Source organism: Homarus americanus, unplaced genomic scaffold (assembly GCF_018991925.1).
Source record: "Homarus americanus isolate GMGI-L3 unplaced genomic scaffold, GMGI_Hamer_2.0 scaffold40856, whole genome shotgun sequence".
Classification (NCBI taxonomy): domain Eukaryota; kingdom Metazoa; phylum Arthropoda; class Malacostraca; order Decapoda; family Nephropidae; genus Homarus; species Homarus americanus.
In genome coordinates, this window is record NW_024734615.1 from 6,080,548 (window position 1) to 6,103,595 (window position 23,048).

General features: G+C 37.6%; 1 protein-coding gene across 2 annotated transcripts in view; it reads left to right on the forward strand.

Moving 5' to 3' along the window:
• Positions 1-20,261, forward strand: part of LOC121870398 — a 109,885-nt gene extending 89,624 nt beyond the window's left edge. For both annotated transcript variants that reach the window (XM_042372226.1, XM_042372225.1), the window contains exons 7-8: positions 9,474-9,613; positions 19,672-20,261. In XM_042372226.1, coding sequence (XP_042228160.1) covers positions 9,474-9,613; positions 19,672-19,821 — 290 coding nt within the window. In that variant the 3' untranslated portion in view covers positions 19,822-20,261. The remainder of the gene's footprint in view (positions 1-9,473; positions 9,614-19,671) is intronic.
• Positions 20,262-23,048: the final 2,787 nt, after the last annotated feature.

Sequence of the window (23,048 nt, forward strand, 5' to 3'; positions counted from 1 at the left end):
CGGAAGGATCTGAGTTTATGAACCACTTTGGGCAATATTTTCACAGGTGGGAATAGATAGATTGAATTCCAAAGGTTCCAGTCTAATAGGAGGGCATTTTCTAAAAGATTTGACCTTTCCAGAGATGCATAAATTGGCATCTTGTAATTTGTTAGGGAGGCAAACAGATCTATCTGTGGAGTTCCAAACTTCTTCACCAGACTCTTGAACTCCAATACCTTTAGGAACCATTCTGTTTCTGTCGATACTGGCCGGAGACGGGACAGCGCATCTGCCCAATTGTTTTGTACTCCCGGTATATAAGTCGCTTTGAGGTAAAGTGTTTGTGTTGTACAAATACTGAAAAATTTTTCTGATGGTTGTAGAAGGGGCCAAGACCTTGTTGACCCTTGATGATTGAGACAAAAGACTGCCGTTTTGTTGTCCATGGCAAACAGGATCGTCATATTTTGTAAATTTGGGTTTGCCGACAAAAAGAATAGGACCACTGTTAATTCTTTTATATTTGTGTTTGTCCCAAAGGAAGTTGCTCCACCTTCCTTGATTGAATTCCCCTTTTGAAGAATGGTATCCCCATCTTATTTTGGACGCATCCGTACAAACGACCCAACCTGTTTGAGGTAGAACCCAGGGAGAGGGACCGATTAGATTGTCCCAGTTTGTCCACCATAACAGATGATTCTTTATCAGAATAGGGAGAGAAGAAGAAGCAACTTTTCTGTTTCTGCGAAGCAACTTCGAGCCCAAATGAGATAGTTGCTTTTTCCTTAACTTTCCCAATGGAACCACTATTGTGGCAAAATTCAACAGACCCAGAAGTTTTTCCCAATCGTGCCAAGAACCTCGTGCTTTACACAAAAGTCTTCTACTTGGTTTATCAAATCTGTTACTTTTGTTCCTGGTAAACTGACTGACTGCTGATTTGTATCCCACTGGAGACCTAACCAATCCAACTTTTGATAAGGTATTAAGTTTGATTTTTCCTGGTTTATCTTTAAACCAAGGTTTTGAAATAGCACTAGTGTATGTTGGGTCGCCCTTTGACAATCTTCGAAAGAGTTTCCCATTATCAGCCAATCGTCTAGATAAGCAAAGGTTCTTATGCCCTCCTTTGCAAGGATCTTTCTGGGAATATTTGCCAGTTTTGTAAAGACTTTTGGTGCAATTGTCAGACCGAATGGCATCACTGTGAATTGATAACTTAATTCCCCTACTTTGAACACCAGAAATTTTCTGTACCTGGGAGCAACAGGAACGTGATAATAGGCATCTTCAAGATCCACTTTTGAGATCCAAGCATTGGGCGGAAGTAGATGCCTCAGATGGTCGTAAGTGAGCATCTTGAAACTTCTTTTGGGAATAAATTTGTTTAGGATTGAAAGATCCAAAATCCACCTTAATTTGTCGCTGCCTTTCTTGGGGACTGGGAATAGGCGAGACATGAAACATTTCTCTGACTGCAACGGTTCTATGACACCTCTGTTTAGTAGTTGACTTACAAATGAGGGCGCCTCAACCAAGTCCATGTGAGACCCCCTTTGATTGTTTTGTAAGTCCATATGGAAGAAGTCCATCTGTTCTCCCAACCCCCTAGACGAACCAGTTGTCTGGCTTCATTGGAAGGGGGAAGTTGCTGAGGTGGTGGAATAAGGTCTCCTTCCATTTCTGAACAAACGGCCACCTCTATTACTTCTTTGATTATTTCCTCCTCTAAAATTTCCCCTAGGTTGATAACTGACCCGGCAGCTGGTCCTGTTCCCCTGTAAAACCTTCCTCCTAGTTTTCCAAAAGGTCTGAGGAGTCCTGGGGACATTAATATTAATAGTACAGTCGGCCCTTAACATACGCGGGGGTTATGTAATAGAGATAGCCATGGATGTTAAAAATCCGCGTATATGTGCCCCCCCCAAAAAAACCCTGGCCCCCATGTCCTTATTTACCGTATATACTTGTGTGTAGTTTGAGTTTTTAAGACCAAATTATTTGGCAAAAAATTGGGGGTCGACCTCTAAAAGGGTAATAGTTTCGTTAGGTTGAAAAATATTTACCAGTAAACAATGGAAACGATGCACTAACGCACCACCAGCTGTGAGTGTCGGTACAGTTGCCAGGGCAGATCTCTTGCGTCATCATAGCAAGCCCAAAGTAGCTAAATCCATGGTATGGTATGCACAGGACGATGTGAAACATAAAGTATTCATTTATTAAAGTTTATTTATAGATACTGGACATAAATTTTTGTTCATTACATTTGAAACATCAATCTTTGTTAATTAAATTTGAAACAAAAGAAAACTACGATACCGTATTTTCATTAAAATATTACAACACAGGTATATTTTACCTTAACTGTGACTGAATGAATATACGTAATAATTTTGCTGGAATGACGAACATATTACAGTGGAAAGTGGGATAAAATCTTGACGAAAACAATGACTTAGGCTTTCTTTCGTTAAAAAGATGTTACCATAATCGCTTTTCGAATGGTTTTCAGTTAAAAAACTGTTGTACTCGTACTGTAATTACAATAATATTCTATCCTATCATTAGCCTTATAATCCCACAACTGAAAACCATTCGAAAAGCGGTTATGGTAACATCTTTTGAATGAAAGAAAGAGAAAATCATTGCTTTCGTCACAATTTTATCCCACTTTCCACTGTAATACGTACATCATTTCAGCAAAAATATTACATTTCCATGTTCTCAGATATAAATGGTAGTTTTGTTGAAATGTAATGTACAGTACAGTACTCCCTCTTTATCGACGGTTTCGATTATCGACGGATTATTTAGACGGATTTTTATTTTGGCTTTATTTGAAAGCACAGACCACCATCACCAACTTCTTCAGTCGCCGAGTGCCTGCCATCGCCGAACCTGCCGGCATCCTGCAACAGGAGGCAGAAGCTGCCGACACCCTGCAACAGGAGGCAGAAGCTGCCGACACCTCACAACAAGAAGACGTAGAAGCTGCCGGCACCTCACAACAACAAGACGCAGTACCTGCCCACACCCCTCAAGAAGATGCAGACCTTGACTCATCATACTCATCTGACTGGTCAGGCTTTTAATAAGCCTCAATCATCACACTTGTATATACTGTACACTGTATTGTTTACTGTAAGGACCGATGTTCACTTCAATAAATGAAATCGTAAGTTTGCTAGTATTTTTGTCCACTTATTATATTATTATTTATACACTATTATTTAAGGTTATGTGTAAAGGAAACGCATTAATGCTTAAAGGTACATTTATTCAACATATGCTAATAATAGTTAGAAAAATTACGTAACCATCACGGTATCGACGGTTTCTTTATCGACGGCCGTCTACAGAACGTAACCCCCGTCGATAAAGAGGGAGTACTGTATTTAATATTAAAATGCAAAAATAGCTATAAAAACAATTAATACACCCGTAATGTACTGGCTGGCATCTCGTCCCTGCTCCCGCGTCCAAGGTCACCACTCCTCCCAACTCGCTCCCTCCGCCTCCTCACCGTCTCTACTGCCGACAACAAACACAAATGTTTTGTGAATAACTGCACCTCCACTTCCAATGTACAGTACTGAACTGTACTGTGCTGTGCATTTTTACAAACAATAAACATGGCAAGAAAAGCTATTAAAAAAAAAGATAAAAATTTCACTTTACTGTACAGTTCCTAGCCTCGGCGACAGGACGGGGGTCATCGGGCTCATCGTCACTCAATTCCATAATGGGTGGTGAAGTGGGGGCGACGGTGGATTCAGCTGCTTCCTCACTGCCGTCAGTGATTGATGGTGTTAAATCTCTCCTTCGGTGATCAAAGAACATGGTGATGGGGAGTTGTCGTCTCTTTCATTCATTTCTTCCATGATGTTTTTGTATGGAGCAAAAACGTCATCCATCCCTCGCATGAATTTCAGGGCACGCACCATGAAGGGGTCCATACTATAGGCCAGGTTTTTCAGTGCCTCAATATTCCTGGTCATCTCTCCCAACTTCTCCGTTATTTCTTGGTGCTCTTCCTCTTCCTCATCCTCTTTCCCTTTCGCTTCCTCTTCCTTGCCTGAGTCTACTAACTCCTGTAGATCCTCCTCAGTCAGCTCAGTGTCGTGCTCTTCAATTAGCTCCCTAATCTCGTCCTCTGCCATGTCCTGGAAGTCTTCAGCAGCCACTTTCCTTGACAGTGCCAGGGTCTTTCTGAATATTTTCATTAAAATCCATCAAAATCATTTTCCTTGTCATCGTCTTAAGCACCAAACAGCTCCTCCCAGTCTTCTCCTTGAACAGGGCTAGAGGGTATGTGTTTTTCGAATCGTTTTCAATTAAAAAAATGTTACAGCACATGTATATTTTACCTAAACTGTGCCTGAATGAATATATTCTCAGAAATAAATAGTAGTTTTGCTGAAACGTGATGTATTTCAATGTAAAATAGGATAAAATACATGACGAAAACAAAAGACTTTACCTAACCTTCCAATGTTCAAGAGATGTTACTGTTTTTTTAATAGTTTTCGGTTAAAATACTGTTATATTACAATGACATTATATTCATACTGTGCTTGATATACTACATTCACGGAAATGTAATATTTTTGCTGAAATGACGTACGTATTACAGTGGAAAGTGGGATAAAATCGTGACGAAAACAATGACTTTCGCTTTCTTTCGTTCAAAAGATGTTACCGTAATCGCTTTTCGAATGGTTTTCAGCTAAAAGACTGTTGCATCACAAGTGAATTAGGATAGAATATTATTGTAATACAACAGTTTTTTAACTGCAACCATTCGAAAAGTGATTACGGTAACATCTTTTGAACGAAAGAAAGCAAGTCATTGCTTTCGTCACTTTCCACTGTAATACGTACGTCATTTCAGCAAAATATTACATTTTCATATTCTCAGAAATAAATAGTAGTTTTGCTGAAACGTAATGCATTTCAATATAAATTGGGATAAACTACATGAAAACAAAAGACTTTACCTAACCTTCCGATGTTTAAGATATGTTACTCGTTTTTTTAGTAGTTTTCGGTTAAAATACTCTTATATTAGTGATATTCTATTCATACTGTGCTTGATATAATACATTCACGGAAATGTAATATTTTTGCAACTACAATGCTGATGTCAACACAAGTGTGGTTACAGCGAGACTGACTGAGTGAGGGAGAGCTATGTGTGTGTGAGGTTGCGGGAGCGGGCGGTGTCCCGTGTTTGGTGCCGCGCGCGATTTGAATGGTGCGCGATTTGAATGTACAGTACTTCAATGTACAGAATATTCCTCCGGCGGGGCAATCTGCGTATTTGCAAATCCGTGTATTATAAACCCGCGTATGTTAAGGGCCGACTGTATTCTCCAAGGATGATCTATAATTAATCAATGATTGCTCACCAAACAAAGTAGGAGAAAGAGGAGAACATATCAACAAATAAGCTCTACCACTTGAAGCATTATTTGTTGCTTGTTTCCTTAGCTGGACTTTCAGTCTTAGGGCTTTCAACAATTGATCTAAGAATGAGTTGTACAGGGAATATGGGATTCCTTGTAGAGCAGCAGCAAAACATTTGTCCACTTCTGAATTTTCTTCATAGTCCAGCACAAACTTAGTTAATAACTGACACATAATAATTGCAGACCAAACATCTGCTGCCAATTTCCTAATTTTAAATTCTTCAAGCCACAGTGCAGGGGCAACTGGTTTCAAATTTTTTTCATAACTTGTATCAACATATTTTGAAGCCGACAAATATTGGGAAAGATCATATAAGGAACTCTTTTTGTCATTAAATTGGAACTTAAAAAAAAAATAAACTTGTGAGCATTCCTGTCCGGGAATGAATGTTAAGTCTTTTAATAAATTAGCCCAGACTTCGTCTTATTTCAGAGATCATCTTTGGGCAAATATCAGGCCAAGAAAGTGTAGTATCACCCTCCAAAAACAAAGAATGATGACCCAAAGTTGCATGATCCTTCCTCTCTCTTTGTAGTTGCTGAGATATCAGGAAGCTTAGAGACATTTTCATAAAATATCTTGAATAAGGAATCCACAGATTCAGGTGGATTAGTGAACAAAGACGACTTAGCTCTTACCAATGTTATCCATGGCCTGTTAGAATCAACCTTACACTCAATATTATCCAGCATCTGCGTGTCAGTCGACAGCGGCCTGTTTCCACTCGCAGTAACCAACACTTTTGCCCCAGGTGGAAGTGGTTGCCAAGATGTGGATAGGATGAAATCAGTCTCAACAGGTTCTTCCTGCTCAAGAGACTGAATACTATGATTAGAACCAGGCTCATCATCCTGATCCTGGAACCCACTGAAATCAGATTGAGTAGATAGAGGTTTCTGTGGACTTCCTACTGCCTCACAGTCTGGAGGGTCCAATAACTTATTTCTCTTAGCAGGAGCAGTCTTGTCTAAGTGGGGATTAAGTCTTTTACCTAACCCCAATAATCCTAAACTTTCTGCCAACTTGGGATCTATCCATTGTTGTACATTCAAAAATTTACTCTTCAAGGCCTTATTCCACCTATTTTTAATTTGTATTTGCAATAAATATTTCTTACAACCTGTAGCTTGATGAAATTGAAAACTTTGATCATAACAAACTGCACAATCCATTGGTGAAAATAAGTTATTTGAGACACAGCTGCCATGAATTATGCAAGCCACATGAGGATCTATCTTAGTTATCCAAGTCGCTGTACATTTTTTATAATTACATGTAGTATGGCCCCCTTGGGTCTTGGGTGAAACTACTACTACTACTGAATTCAAATTCTCTACTGACAGACAATTCCTTGAATGTAGTGCCTGAGCTGAACTTTCTAGTCCTTGTGGCTCAGCACTCAATCGTATCTCCTCAGGGACAGTGCATAGTCTCCTCCATTATCCATAGGCCCGGAGTCCTGACCTTCATCCTCCAGTGGAACATCACTCATCTGAACTAGGAGGATACCATGAGTCACATTATATCATTATAACACAAAGTAATAATAATAATTAATAAGGGAGAAAGCATTTTCTCCCAAACTTAATCAATATGACTCATAAATGTTATATTATTCGTAAGTTAGTGTTATACAGGTCATTCCTATGACCAATACAGTTGTACCCCACTTAACGCGGTCAATTGAACCCAGAGGGTCCCGCGTTAAGTGAAAACTGCGTTAAGTGAACAACAGAACATATGGGATTAATTCCAATAGAAACCGGCCCGACCCCCAAACTCCACTTTTTGAAGGCACATACCTATGTTGTAGTAAAAATAACATCTTAATTTTATGATGGTACATGCACACAATTAATACTTAAGAGAAATACAGTCGCCAAGTTAATGTCCATTCAAATAATGGACTCAACTCCCTCCCCCTCTTCTCACACTACACTCACTGGCTCTTCCCTCTCAGAGAAATTTTTGGGGGAAAACCACTAAATTTTAATAAATAATACCTCAAACTAAAGTTAGGATAATACAATTGACATTGCTGGATTCCTTGTAAGACCAGGAATATTTTGAATATAAATGTCATATATTTTGCACAAAAGATAACATAGTTACCTAGAGAAAAATTTTTATCTAAAAATTGTATGTTTAATGCAAAATATATGATGTTTATATTCAAAATGATCACCAAATTATAAGAATTCCAGCAATGTAAATTATATTCTGACCGGGTAATTTGTATGAATTTTATGAGCTAAAACAAATATCTTCAGTTAATAAAAAAAAAATTCTTCACCGGGTAACAGATGGTCGGTCGGTCCCTCCCTCCCCCCCACCAACCGTCCCAAGGAGATGTGTGGGATAACCACTAAATTTTAATAAATAATACCTCAAACTAAAGTTAGGATAATATAATTGACATTGCTGGATTCCTTGTAAGACCAGGAATATTTTGAATATAAATGTCATATATTTTGCACAAAAGATAACATAGTTACCAAGAGAAAAATTGTATGTCTAATGCAAAATATATGATGTTTATATTCAAAATGATTACCAAATTATAAGAATTCCAGCAATGTAAATTATATTCTGGCCGGGTAATTTGTATGAATTTTATGAGCTAAAACAGGCAGTCAGGCAGGGTGGCGGGTGGGGCAAATCTAAAAATTGCGTCTCAAGCCGGACACTCACCGCGTATATGTGGAAAAAATCCGTGTTAAGTGAAAGTTCAGCTCTGGCGAGGCACCGCGTATATGATAAAACGCGTTAAGTGAAACCGCGTTAGGCGGGGTAATACTGTATAAACAATAACTCACTATTTCGTATCTGTCTCCCGACTCTTATTTATGAAGTATCCCTTAGCCCAATGAAACTTATTTATTTAAATTTGTTTTTTTTAAATAATTTCATTCAAATCATTTATTGAGAGGGATCATCAAGATCTTTATTTGTTGCCAATCAGGGGCACAGACATTATCCCCAAGTAAACACTTGAGGGAAAATTCCTACGTGTGCACTATCACCCGGCAGGGTTGACAGTGCTGAGCCGCTAACATAGCGCTCTATTGGCAGCAAAGCTCACTGTTACTCTAGCAATATTTATTGGGTTGAGAATTCCACCCTGAATTGGTCTCATATAACCCATTGAAGGTGTAAAGTCCATTTCAACATAACTCTAGATTGCTAGTAAGACCGGAAGGAACGCTAAGTCTAGCAGCCTCGCTAAAGTTCGCTTGAACCCGCTACTGAGGACATCAAAGTTATGAAGAGACAAACTCAACTCTGGCCTTTTTGCTGAGAACAAATAGAAACCCAACGGCGGAAGCCCAAAGGTTTTGTGAACGTACATAAGAGTAGGGAGAGAGACGGTCATTGTATTCATATTAGCACGTGAATAATTGGGACAAAGAGATCGTAACCAATATACATATATATGTATACAGTATATATAAATAGATACATTCACATATTCTCTTTTAGTGAAGACGAGCCCGGGAGGGCACAGCGACATTCACCGAGTGACTTAAAAGCAAGGAATTGTCACAACGATCTAAACGACTCACAAAGAAAATGTGTTTTGGTCGCCATGCTGACCTTAAGTCGGATAAGAAAATGTCCCAAATACAATATTTGAGAGACATAACAAAATAAAAGTCACTCTACTTCATCACTGTGCTATTGAGTACAAATACCGTATTTAATATCCTTGCGGAGGTGAGTATTTCAGCAATTAGAACACAAATTCGCGGAGCTTCCCTTTGTGTGTTTTATAGCTGAATCGCCAGGCAAGAGATGAGCTTCGCAGTGCGCATGGAGGCTGGTTGAAGGAGGGACTTTCAAGATAGCTATTAAATGCCAGGTAGCGATGTGTCCTAATATTACTTAAGTAATTATTATATGTTTTAATTTTCTGTATGTTGGCCTGGCGAATTGGCTAGGAATTAACATACCTAGGTAGCATTGCTGATTGTTGAATTCAGAGCATTGAACAAAAATACTGTATATAATTTTTATTGCAGATGAAGCAGCAGCAGGAGAGACCAGCAATAACCATGCAAGGGTAGCTACTTCACCAATGCGTCATCCCGGTATGATCCTTGACATCCCCAGTAGTCCTGGTTCAAGTTTCAGTCAGGGGAAAGATACCAGTGTTGATGAGGTATGAATGTTTTAAATTTATGAAATGTACTTTCACATGCTTATGGCAGTCCACCTTGGGCAAATGATGATGAGGCTCCTGGTTATGAAAGGGTTAGTATTTAATGCCAACGGTGTTGGTGCTACTTCAAGTGGTTGTGTAGGCCGATGGAGCTGCAATTTTTGCTGTTGGTGGGGCAGGGGTATTGTGGACCAGTAGGGGCAACTCCTGCAGTTTGTGGGTGTCGTCAGACCTGCCTTTCTTTCCGCCTTCTTGTCAGGTTGTTCTCCAGATGTTCAGTGCCTTTGGTGCAGGTGAACTGCCAGCCTCTCCAGAGCTGAAGGCTACAAGTCACTTTTTTTAGAAGGTCCTAGGAGTGATCTTTCAACATTTATTGCTGGCAGCCAGCTGCTTGATTGCCAATACAAATGATGTCCCATTTGTTCAATTATTTTAAGAATCTGACAAGTTTTTGTTTTATTTTTTAATGGGATTAGCCCACCAGGGCACAGGTCAATGACCCACATAAGGGCCTGAAAATAAAATAATAATAATAATATTAATAAAGGACCATAAGTAAATAAAAAAAAGAAAAGTGAGAAACGATATGTATGTTGTGTTGTCAAAGTAAGAGAAACAATTGAGACCCTGCAATTGTGTGTAAATGAGGCAGAAAGTCAGATCAGCAACCAGGGACTTGGTTACAGTTTTTGTGATGCCACATGGCAGCAGGGTCTACCATTAGACAATACATTATGCTTCCAATATCTTCCCAGGCATGCTGCAACCGATTGAATCCTCAGGTGCTTGGTGGATGGCTGCTCAGAGCTCAGTCCATGAGACATCTATGTCTGATCTACAGAACATTGAAGTTGCCCATGAGGAGTAGCTTGTCTGTCCTGGGGATGTTGTGTCCAGGGAGTTATAGAAAGAATCCTTTGTCTCGGTATCAGTATCTAATGCGACAAAATATTTTTTATTTGTTGATTATTAATTCGTAAAGATATGTTACTGTAATATATATATATTTTTTTTTTTCGGGGATTAGCCCACCCAGGCACAGGTCACTGACCCGCATAATAATGATTATAATAATAATAATAATAATACTGTAATAATAATAATAATACTGTAATAATAATAATAATAATAATATAATAACGAACCATAATGAAATACAAAGATGAAAAAAAGATAGAAAGTGAGAAACCATATACCGTATATACTCGTCTATAACCCCCCCTCGTTTATAGGTTGACCCTGATATTTTGACCAAGAAATCGTTAATTTACGATATGCCTCGTTTGTAGTTCGACCCACATTTTTTAGGGTAATGGAACAACAAAACCTTCACTAAAAACGCTGTACGTCCTATAAACTGAGGCTCGCCGTGCCTGAAACACGAGTGCCGAAGGCAAATTGTTTACCATTTATTATTACGACACTTTACACTGAAACGCGGGTAGTTTCAACAAAAATATTGTGTATTTCCATTCAAGTGAATTAGGAGGGAATATTATTGTAATAACATCAGTTTTTAACTAAACCATTCGAAAAGCGATTTCGGTAACATCTTTTGAACGAAAGAAAGCGAAAGTCATTGTTTTCGTCACGATTTTATCCCACTTTCCACTGTAATACATACGTCATTTCAGCAAAAATATTACATTTCCGTGAATGCATTATATCAAGCACAGTATGAATAGAATACCATTGTAATATAACAATATTTTAACCAAAAACTATTAAAAAATGAGTAACTTCTCTTGAACATCGGAGGGTTAGGTAAAATCTTTTGTTTTCGTCATGTATTTTATCATATTTTACATTAAAATATATCACGTTTCAGCAAAACTACTATTTATTTCCGAGAATATATTCATTCAGGCACAGTTCAGGTAAAATATACATGTGATGTAACAGTTTTTTAACTGAAAACGATTCGAAAAACACGTGTACCGTCTAGCTGATACTCAACAGCTGGTGGTGCGTCATGCGTCGTTGTAAACAATAGGAGGTTGAAGTAGATTACCGGGTATTATATTAAGTGTGAAATATCGAAAAGGTTTTTATTACCGGTATTTTTTGTAGATCAATGAGAACTGTGATACCGTATATGATATAAGTTAGCCTGTGCTAAGAACTTCAACATAGACTACTGAAAACGTTGTAAGGTAATTTAGCTTATTGTAAGTTGGTGAGCTTCATTTGCTGAAGGAACTGCACAACTTTTCATTACTAATTGGTACATATTTTACGTTTCCATTGTTTACTGGCAGTAAATGGTAAATATTTTTCAAGTCTGAAGCTAAAAGTTGCTCCTCGCCCTTCCCATCATGCACGGGTTCAACCTAACAAAACTATTACGCATGCATAGGACGACCCCCAATTTTTTGCCTAAAAATTTGGTCTTAAAAACTCTAACTATACACGAGTATATACGGTATGTATGTTGTGTTGTCATTAGTAAAAGAAACAATTGAGACCCTGCAATTGTGTGTGAGGCAGAAAGTCAGATCAGCAACTTGGGACTTGTTCACAATTTTTCTGATGCCCTATGGTAGTAGGGTCTACCATTAGACAACACATTATGTTTCCAATATCTTCCCAGGCGGTAGTACCTCCTAGTTTGGTAGCTCCCTTTTACCTATACCAGTACCCTTCATATACAGTGGTCCCTCGGTTAACGAACACAATTCGTTCCAGAAGGTCGTTCGTTAACCGAAACCATTGTTTCAATGGGATTTTGGGTAATTGGTTCCAGCTCACTGAAACTAAAAAAAATGCAGTAAAGTACACTTTCTTTGAGGTGTGCATGTAGAAGGCTTCTGGTTGATGATGATGGGAATTAGAAGTGGGGGTGGAGGAGAAGGGAGAAGAGAAGGCAGTGGGGGTGAAAGAGAAGTCACCCCATGCTTCATGCCGCCATTTCACCCATAAAATTTTAAGTTCACTTGGTGTAATTCAAGATTATTTTCTTTAAATTAACACTGCACTGCATTATATATTGTCAATATGTAAAATAAATTTCAGAATGACCAATAATTGTTCTGTAAAAACGTAAAAATAGTTTATGTGCAAGAGAGTCTCAAGCAAGATATTATCTACACTGAGCAGAGACACAAACTGACGCCATGCTGGGCGAGTCAAGTGACTGTTTGGTGCGCTAAAAACTAGTTCCCTGTACTTCAATTATGTTAAATAATTGTTAAAATGACTATTAAATACAAATTTAATATAAGTCTTGGAAAATTATTGGTAACGAATTTAAGCCCTAAAACCGATTACTGTATTGGCGGACTAATACTACAGTACAGCTGGAAAGCAGGCGAAAACATGTTGGGAAAAATTCGTAAGGAATTCGTTAACCGAATTGAATATTCTTATGGAAGGTAATTTGTTAACCGAGGCATTCGTTAACCGTAACATGCTTGTTTTTACCATATTATTTGACTTGTCACTTAATTTTTATGCAAATTACTTATTTTATATTGTATTTTTCTATACACCCAGTCCTTGCTTAACGTTGTCCCGGACAACGTTGTTTCATTATAACGTTGCTACTCTTTATATACCCATGATTCTGACAACGTTGTTTTACGACCCACCAATTCATTATAACGTTGTCACCCAACACGACTACTTTGTATGGCGAGCCACCCTCTCTTATCTTGGCTTTCTACGCTCTCGTGTAGCGTCCCCAAGCGTTTTCTCCCCAGTCTTTGTTAAGCTTCCACAGCATATGTGAGTGCTTAAGTGTTTTTACTATAAATACTGTACTGTAACCATTCGAAATGGCTCCCAAGCACCCATCAAGTGTTAGTGATGCTAGTGTTGTGAAGAAGCAATGCAAGACCATAAGCCTGAAAGGGAGGAGGAGCAAACAGCAGCCAAGGGGGAACCCTAGTCAGAGTGGGAAGGGAAGCCCCCTCTGGGTATCGGGGACTCGCCACCTTCCTCCTTACCACTACCCACCACACACTCGCTCCACCTCTGCCCATCAGGGAGTACAATACAAAATGATTGTATTATCTTATTAATTAAACATTAATCTAGTTTATTTACATTTTTGGGTGTATAATATATATTCTATAAAAATTCCATTGAATTTATGTACAGTGAACCCTCACTTTACGCGGTCAATTGAACCCACGGAGGCCCGCGTAAAGCGAGAAATGCATAAAGTGAACAACATAACATATGGGATTAAATGAAATAGAGACCGGCTGACCCCCAAACTCCACTTTTTCGACACAATACCTATGTTCTAGTAAAAATAACATCTTAATTTTATGATGGTACATGCACACAATTAATACTTAAGAGAAATAGAGAAATACAGTCGCCAAGTTAATGTCCATTCAAATAATGGACTCGACCCCCTCCCCCTCGTCTCACACTCCTGGCTCTTCCCTCTCTGAGAAATGTTTGGGGGAAAACACTGGATTTTAAGGTATAGTAATAAATATTACCTCAAACTAAAGTTAGGATAATATAATTGACATTGCTGGATTCCTTGTAAGACCAGGAATATTTTGAATATAAATGTCATATATTTTGCACAAAAGATAGCATATTTACTCAGAGTAAACAAAATACTTAAAGTAGATCTAATATTTGTATGTCTAATGCAAAATCTATGATGCTTATATTCAAAATGATCATCAAATTGTAAGAATTCCAGCAATGTAAATTATATTCTGACTCGGTAATTTGTATGAATTTTATGAGCTAAAACAAATATCTTCAATAAATAAACAAAATATACTTAGCGAAATACTATCTGTCAATCAAAATACCCCACCTCCCCCCCTCTTCCCACCTGCTCCCTGGGCCCTCCCTCCCTCCCTACCCCTCACCCCCACCTTCCCTCCTTACCAGAGAAATGATTGGGTTATAACAGTATATTTACATTTTTAGTAATAAATAATACCTCAGACTAAAGTTAGGATAATATAATTGACATTGCTGGATTCCTTGCAAGACCAGGAATATTTTGAATATACACTTCATATATTTTGCACAAAAGATAACATATTTGCTCTGAGTAAACAAAATACCTGCATTAGATCTAAAATTTGTGTGTCTAATGCAAAATCTATGATGCTTATATTCAAAATGATCATCAAATTGTAAGAATTCCAGCAATGTAAATTATATTCTGGCTGGATAATTTGTATGAATTTTATGAGCTAAATAAAAAAAAATTATACTTCACCTGCATATATGAGTAGATGCACCGCGTAAAGTGGGAATTCCGGTTCTGGCAGGGTACCATGTAAATGTAGAAACGCGTAAAGTGAAACCGCATAAAGCAAGGGTTCACTGTATATGTAATGTATTTTATGGGGCAAAGGAAAGCTGGGGAACATAACTAGCGGATTTTATATATTTCTTATGGGGGAAAATTGATTCCGTTGACGTTGTGTTTTACAAGAACGTAGCCACGACGTTAAGCGAGGACTGGGTGTACAGTAGAATGTCAATTTAAAGCGATTCAATTTAAGATTATTGATTTAAAGCGACACCCACAATTAAGGACAAAGTTTTAATTTAAACCGAATCTTTCCTATTTTGCGCGAGTCAATCTGGTGCAACATATATTAAAATTTGTGCCTAATGTTCCTCTGGGCATGCTACACTGTCCTAAGGGCAAAGCTGTACTGTACATGTACACAAAATAATGTATTAAATGATGATTAAATTTTTTTTCTAGTGCAAACTATAGCATGTTTATATTCAAATTAATCACTCTTATAAGAATTCCAGCAATGGAAATTATATTCTCCCCGGTCTCTTCTGTGACATTGTATAAGCAAAAAACATAAACTTGCGCCAAAGGACGTAAGTTAACAAATAAATACTTCACTAGACCTTGGCGCCAACTGTCGAACATCTCACTGTCACTTCCCTCCCCTCCCTCCCCCCACCCTCTCAACCAGGGTTTGGTATTTTAGGCTTAAAGTTTTTATATTATATAATGTCCCAGACTAAGGTTAGGAGAATATAATTTGTATTGCTGGAATCCTTGCAAGACAGCGAATAATTTGAATATAAGTCATATATTTTGCACAGGAGATAAAAATTTTTGCTCTTTTAATAAAATTCTTAAATTAAAACCAAAATCTGTATGTCTAATGCAGCTATAGCATGTTTACATTAAAATTAATCACTATCTTATAAGAATTCCAGCAATATTAATTATATTCTCCCAGGTCAGTTCAGTGACATTTTATAAGAGAAAAACTTTGTTGTTCTTAGTACAGATAAATAAATATGCACTAGACCTTGGCATCAACTGTCAACATATCACACACACCCCCCCCCATCTTCCCAGCCAGTAAGCAGACCATTTTGCATCCCTTAATTTTAGCTGTGTTGATTTATGAGTGTTTGTTTTAACATAATACTACAAAAGAACAATGTTTGTTTATTCTAGGAGATGGGCTGAGGTGCATCTGGGTAGACTCAGTCTTTTTAGGATTTTGTGTTTCAAGTACCAAACTAAATTATTCCATTGAAACAACACTTCGATTTAGTGCAAATTCGGTTTAAAGCGACCTCTCTTGGAACGCATCTCGTATCGACATTCTACTGTGGTAGTACAGTGGTCCCTTGGTTAACGAACGCCTCGGTTAACGAAATTTTGGTTAACGAATTACCTTCCATAAGAATCTTCATTTCGGTTAATGAACAAAAATTCGGTTAACGAAATTTTTGCGAAAATGTTTTGACACGCTTTGGCTTGCTCACCAGCTGGAAGATTAGTCTGCCAATACAGAAATCGGTTCTAGGGCTTACATTCGTTAAAATTGGAGTAAATATCAAGTTGTACTAGGTATTCAATAATTTTCCAAGTTTTATATTTATTTATTTATTTTTTATTTATTTTTATTTTTTTTTTTTTTAACACTTATTTAACATAATTGCAGTACAGGGAACTAGTTTTTGGTGTGCCCATCAGCCACTTCACTCACCCACCAAGGCCTCAGTTTGTGTCTTTGTTCAGTGGAGGAAACATCTTGCTTGTGGGTCTCTTGAACACAGAGTATTTTTATGTTTTTACAGTACAATTATTGGTCATTCTGAAATTTATTTAACATATTGACAATATAAAGTGCAGTGCAGTGTTGATTTAAAGAAAATACTCTTGAATTACACCTAGTGAACTTAAAATTTCATGGGTGAAATGACAGTATCAAGCATGGGATGATTTCTCTTCCACCCCCACTTCCTTCTCTTCTCCCTTCTCCTCCACCCCCACTTCTAATTCCCATCATCATCATCATTAACCAGGAGCCTTCTACATACACACCTCAAAGTAAGTGTACTTTACTGCATTTTTTTTTTAGTTTGCATGTAATTTTCGGTGAGCTGGAACCAATTACCCAAAATCCCATTGAAACAATGGTTTCGGTTAACGAACAACCTTCTGGAACGAATTGTGTTCGTTAACCGTGGGACCACTGTATTTAATATTTTATATTATCAGTGATAAAACATACACCATAAGAGGTTGATCATATGAGAATATATATTAATAAATGTTGGAGAGTGTGTGTATGAGGTGTGTGTATGTGATGTTGGTGTGTTCTTGACACACACACACACACACACACACACACGAATTAAAGATAACACTCATTCAGTGATGGTCATGTTGTGCACCTGCCTGGAGGAGAGATAAACTTCAGCTGTTGAGGAGCGCTTGGCAACACAGTGCATGTTACCACTCCATCTCTAATTGCCCACACCTTTCTGCTTTCTCGCTCCATATTTTAGTTACGGGACGTAATGTTGAAGGGATACAACTTTGCTCATTTATACTTATACTTATCTTAATCTCCCTGAAAATATTATAGCTTTTGTCTTTATTCAATACATCTCAAGGTCATAAGACCCACTAATCCCCCCACCCAAGAAAGGGTGACCTGACATTCCATCCCTGTAAATTCAGTTGCCTCTGAAGATGTCTGGAACGAAGACAAAGGTAAGGTGCTCTAGTGTATACTTAGTTGACTGAGAGCTCAATTTAGCAGAAATATCGATTGAATAAATCGGTGGCACGAATTAGTTTGTTAAATCGAGAAAATACTGTACAAGGCAGACGTTACAAGACAGAACACCCAGGATCTGCATACAGTAGCCATGTTTGTTTAGTCTCTCCTCCAACGAGCGATGTACCCATGTACGCGTTTGCAACCAATTTCGTGCTCTCCTTGTGTTAAAAATTTTCCTGTTGGCATTCAACTTGCTTGACACACTCACTCTTCTCACTCTTTATATGACTATTTTCTGCATATTATAGTGACTATTTGTGATCCAAGTTATTTTTTACTAGAAATAAAAAAAAATGGAAATTCATAATAATAGAGTAAACTCTCGATAACTTGGCATTTGATAACTCGGAATTTCATATAACTCGACATGGATATGGTCTCGGAATATATTGGTATAACTCGGGAAATGCCGAAATATATATAATTATCTGGGAAAATCTCGTCATATCTGGCCACCTGCATCACCTACCATGCATCTGTGCCACCTACTATGAAGCTTTATTCTTTGCCTGCAGTGCTGGTAAGTGTTACTTTTTTGACATTTAGTAATCACTTTAAACATATTTGGGTCAATTATTTTTTGGGGGTATTTTTGTAGGAGGGGGGAAAGTGCCTCGATAAGTCGGAATTTGGGATAATTCGGCAAGCCCAGAGCCCTGTATGTGCCGAGTTATCGGGGGTTTATTGTATGTACAAGTCAGTTCTTCAATTGTGCCAGGCAGTGCAGTAGTCATTATTAATCATCCCCTTGTATGCCTTTCTAATTTGTTGGATCACCAGTATGGCTTTTGCCAGGCGAGATCTAATGGTGATCTGCTCTCCTACTGCACCTATCTTTGGTCACCCTTTCTTAGGGATTATAGGGAAACTTTAGTCAAGGCCCTCGACATCTCCAAAGCATTTGACAGGGTATGGCACAATGACTCGTGAAACTGGAAATGAAAATTGCTATTCGTGAGAGGCTGGAAATTTTAAAAGTGACGCGAAACACGAAACACATGGATCATGAATCTAAAACTCGCTAAACTTGAGATCCTGATGTACTTAAGGGACTAAAATTTTTATCTCGTGCAAAATATATGATGTCTAAATTCATAAAATTTGCTGCTTTGCAAGGATTCCAGCAATGCAATTTATATTGTTAACTTTAGTCTGTGCCATTTTATGAGATAAAAACTATAAGCCTATATAACCAGGTCGCCCTTACCGGAAGTCGGAGGGAGTTGATTTATTATGACAGCTGGGTCGGAGCGCCTGCCAACCAAGGTTACCTAGTAGTATTTATTTATCTGTCATGTAGAGTAGTTTTAAGTTTTCTCTTATAAATTCTCAATGAATGTGAATATAGTAATGCATACAAGCATCACACAAGGAGCTTTGAATTTATGTAATGTAATGTATTTCATGGGGCAAAGGGAGGCTCAGGAATGTAACTCCCATATTTTATCTATTTCTTATGGGGAAAATTGGTCCACTTAACTGGCTTCGTATAACGTTGCGTTCAGGAACGTAACCCAGCATTAAGTGGGGACCTACTGTAGTAATAAAAGACAGTATATTTACCATTTACACTTTCCAAATTAGATGGTCTACCACCAGTCACATTTCAGGATGCAATCATTCTGCCAAATTCTAAAATAGATATGCTAGGCCTCACCATTTCCTCTAATATGTCATGGGTTGGGGGGGGGTCTTACCATCTCTCATTGGTGCTGGGAGGGGAGTGGTTAATGTGGGATGGGACTTCCTCTCCTTCATAGAGGAAATCAGCCTTCTACACAAGCTTTAATTATTATTGATTAATGTTTTTTGTTTTTTAATGATAATTTTTTGTTACTCACATTTTTTACCTTGAATTAATTCATTTAAATTTGTTTCAGATGGTTCAACCTTTGTTATATATACGCCAAAACATGGGAAGATGCTCGATTCTTAGACTGTGTACATGTACAGTATGTTTAAATGATGATGGTTTAGCTTTAGCATATACAGTGAAATTATCTTTTTCTGTTGTTACAGACTGTGAATCCTGGAATGATCCCTGCTTTTGTCATGAAAATAGACAGGTATCGGAAAGAAACTGAAGTTGGAGGAAAAGAGAGAGAGGTTAGAAATACAGCATTAAAGTACCTGCCAACTAACACAACAGGAAAAGGAGAAAGTAGCTAAAGGGGAGTGTTTTGAGACTTAGCTTGTGAAGGTACAGTAAAACTTCCCTAAGGCATACTAATTGAGGGGAAAAGGTGGCTCGTATAAGAGTTTGTCCACCTTAGAGCAAATTTTTCCAAAAACACCCCCATTTTAAGTTATAAACGAATACACCACCAATGTATTGTATCCAATTTTTATGAAAGAAATACATGTTTAAAAAAAATTTTAATTTAAAAAAAAAGGAATGAACAGAAAGTGCTGTACATTTATTTTGCTTATGACAAATGTAATGTATAAAAACGATAATGATGTAAAAAAAAAAAAAAAAAATTCAGTGTATTTTTATGGCATATAAGACGCACGCCCCATTTTAGCAGGGATTATTTAAGGAAAAGCCGTGTTTTTTTTTTGTTTTTTTTCTTTTTTCTAAAAACCAGTTTTTGTGATATAGCTCGAATGCGACGATCTGCAATGCTACTTAGGTATGTTAATGCCTAGCAATAACTCACCAGGCCAACATACAGGCAATTAAAACGTCTAATAATAACTTAATAAGTAATATTAGGAGGACACGTCGCTACCTGGCATTTAATTGCTATTTTCAAAGTCTCCTTCATCTCGCCATTATGCTCAACGCGAACCTCATCTCTTGCCTCAGAGAGAGCAGTAATTAAAAGTCAACTCTCTAGGGGTGGAGATGGGTGGGTTATGGACGTCGCATTCGAGCTATATCACAAAAACTGGTTTTTAGAAAAAACCAGCTTTTTTTTTCAAGCTAAATGCAACGTCAGTAAGAATACCCGAGCAGGAGGTGGAGAGGGAGGCGACTTTGCATACAAGGCTCCGCTGACTGAGGTCCTGATTATATTATAAACCGTTTTGAACATTTCCAAAATTAGGAACATTTACCGGAAGGTAAAATGTTAATTTACTCAAAAAGGATACTGACTTTATTCTAATGAGGAAGAAGGTCCTGGTAGTGGAGATTGACTAGATGGGGGAGGGGAACCCAGCACCACCACATTTGAAGCATCTCTCAGAGATAGATGAAGATAGCTGTCTTTGAAATTTTTTGAAGATCTCCAAAAGCCCATTTCCTTGATCTGAAAGGCCACAGACCCTGCATATTTCCTAGTGTCGTGCCAAAAATTTCTTGCCAGGGTCTGCTTGATTTACTAATTGAGATAAGGATTTTGTCAATTGACTGGGAGATAATTTCTTACCATCCCTTGATGAGAAAACGTAAGGGCCTCTATTAGGGAATCTGGTTAACCATTCCTGAAGATTGTTAACTGGACACAATATGTGAGGAACCCTAGTTTCATCCATTAGACGTTTTATCCTAATAGGTTGAGCTTGGAAATCTTCCCTTTCATTTTTTCTTAGCTTATTGAATGCAATGTGCCAACAGTAATCAGGCCACAGTTTGTGAGCATGTCCTCTGACAATTGAACTGATGTAAACCAGTTATCGGTGATAATTTTCTTCCCGTAAAAGGTTTTGGTGGGACGTTAGGACCCATACCTACCATATAACTGGAAAAAAATAGAGAGGCAACTGAGACACACCTTACCTCGATGAAGTCTGGGGATGCGTGGGCTGTGCGCGCATCCTGGCGAACTTTGGAAATCACAGATGGTGGGTGGGTTGCAAGGACCCACCATTACCTGTCAGGGTTAAATCTAAAACTGTTCAGGAATACCAGTATATCAATACCTATTTAAGTTTATCTCTAACCCTTAAACAAATGATGGTGAAAAATGTGGATTTTAAGAATGGGTAAAGTTATAAAATATTTTATGAAAAGGACAAGTTTAGCTCACTGAATACAGTGGTGTAATGAAATTCCCCGAACAGTTAACCAGAGCCACGAACAATGGGAGGGGAGGTGTTTTTGTGAACAGGTGGAAGGTAGGGGGAATAGAAGTGTTGCCACCTGTTTTTATTATTGCTTGATCATTATATTCTCATTTGTTCAGCACACCACATTTAGGCATAAGTGTTAGTTTTGTTCATAGTGTGGTGGCATTTAATATTTTTTTCTTTTAGTAAGCAAGGGTTAATTTAAAGGTTAAATGCAGTAGGTGTATTTTATATTTTGATTTGGATGTTCTGCTTTCTTAATAAAGATATTCTGCATGAAGCATTTTTTTTTGGGGGGGGGAAATTAAGTACTGTACAGGTAATTTGAAGATTAAATGAAGAAGAAAGGTTTCTAATCCTCCTAACAACAAATGGATTACCTTGAAGCTACTGTAAATGTATTATTGTTTTATAAGTTGTATTATTGTAGGGTAATATAGGTATTAAGTCCCATTGTAATACAGCACTATTATTAAATCAACCTTTATTATGCATATACTAGTTTGAATACAATACTTTTAGTTTATATTTTTATTGAAGTGTTCAGATTTCTCATTGAAGAATTTCCGATTTATTTTCTTGTGTTGTAGAATTCAGTAATTTGAAATATAAAAGGTAAAGAGGAAAGTTTTTTTTTTTTTTTTTTTCCTCCTACAAACTTGTCGGTTACCAAGTTTTATTATTGAGAGGAAGTAAAGTGTTAACGAAAATAAGCAATAGACAGGCGAATGTCAAAGTTTCTTGACTTTTATTCTTAGTTTACTTTTAATCTTAAAATCTAAAGGTTTTCTTTACTAGTTGGACTATGTTTTTTTTTGGGGGGGGGGAATTATTTTATTATAATACCTTGTAATGCTCATGCCCAATTACAGTATGTAAGAAAAGCCAATCTGTTTGAATTTCCTCAATTCTGGCAGTAATTAAAGTTCACCAAGTTTAATCATTATTTCCTTTGGTGGTTTAATTGAATATATGACAACACTAACACAGTTGACATGACAAAACTCAACACAGTATAAATAGTAGGAAGGAAAAAATATGCAAGCATTTCTGTGTAAAATTATCAATACAAAGTTATCACTAAACACATGAACACGTATGGCCATTACCACTGGCAATCATTAATAAATCAAAATAATAAAATTAGTACTGTACAAGGGTGAACATTTATACTTGACTGCACTGATACTCTTTACAAATCAACCTAGCTGGTAGATCCCGATAACACGTTGGTAGGGTGTAGTCCCACAGTATGTTCACCACACACAACAGGATCACAGGGAAAACAAGAGCTGTGAATGTCAGGAAGAGACTGTCACAGGACCCAGAGTTAGGGGAGTCTTCACTTACCCTAGAGGGCTTTCACAACAGCTGGTGATGTG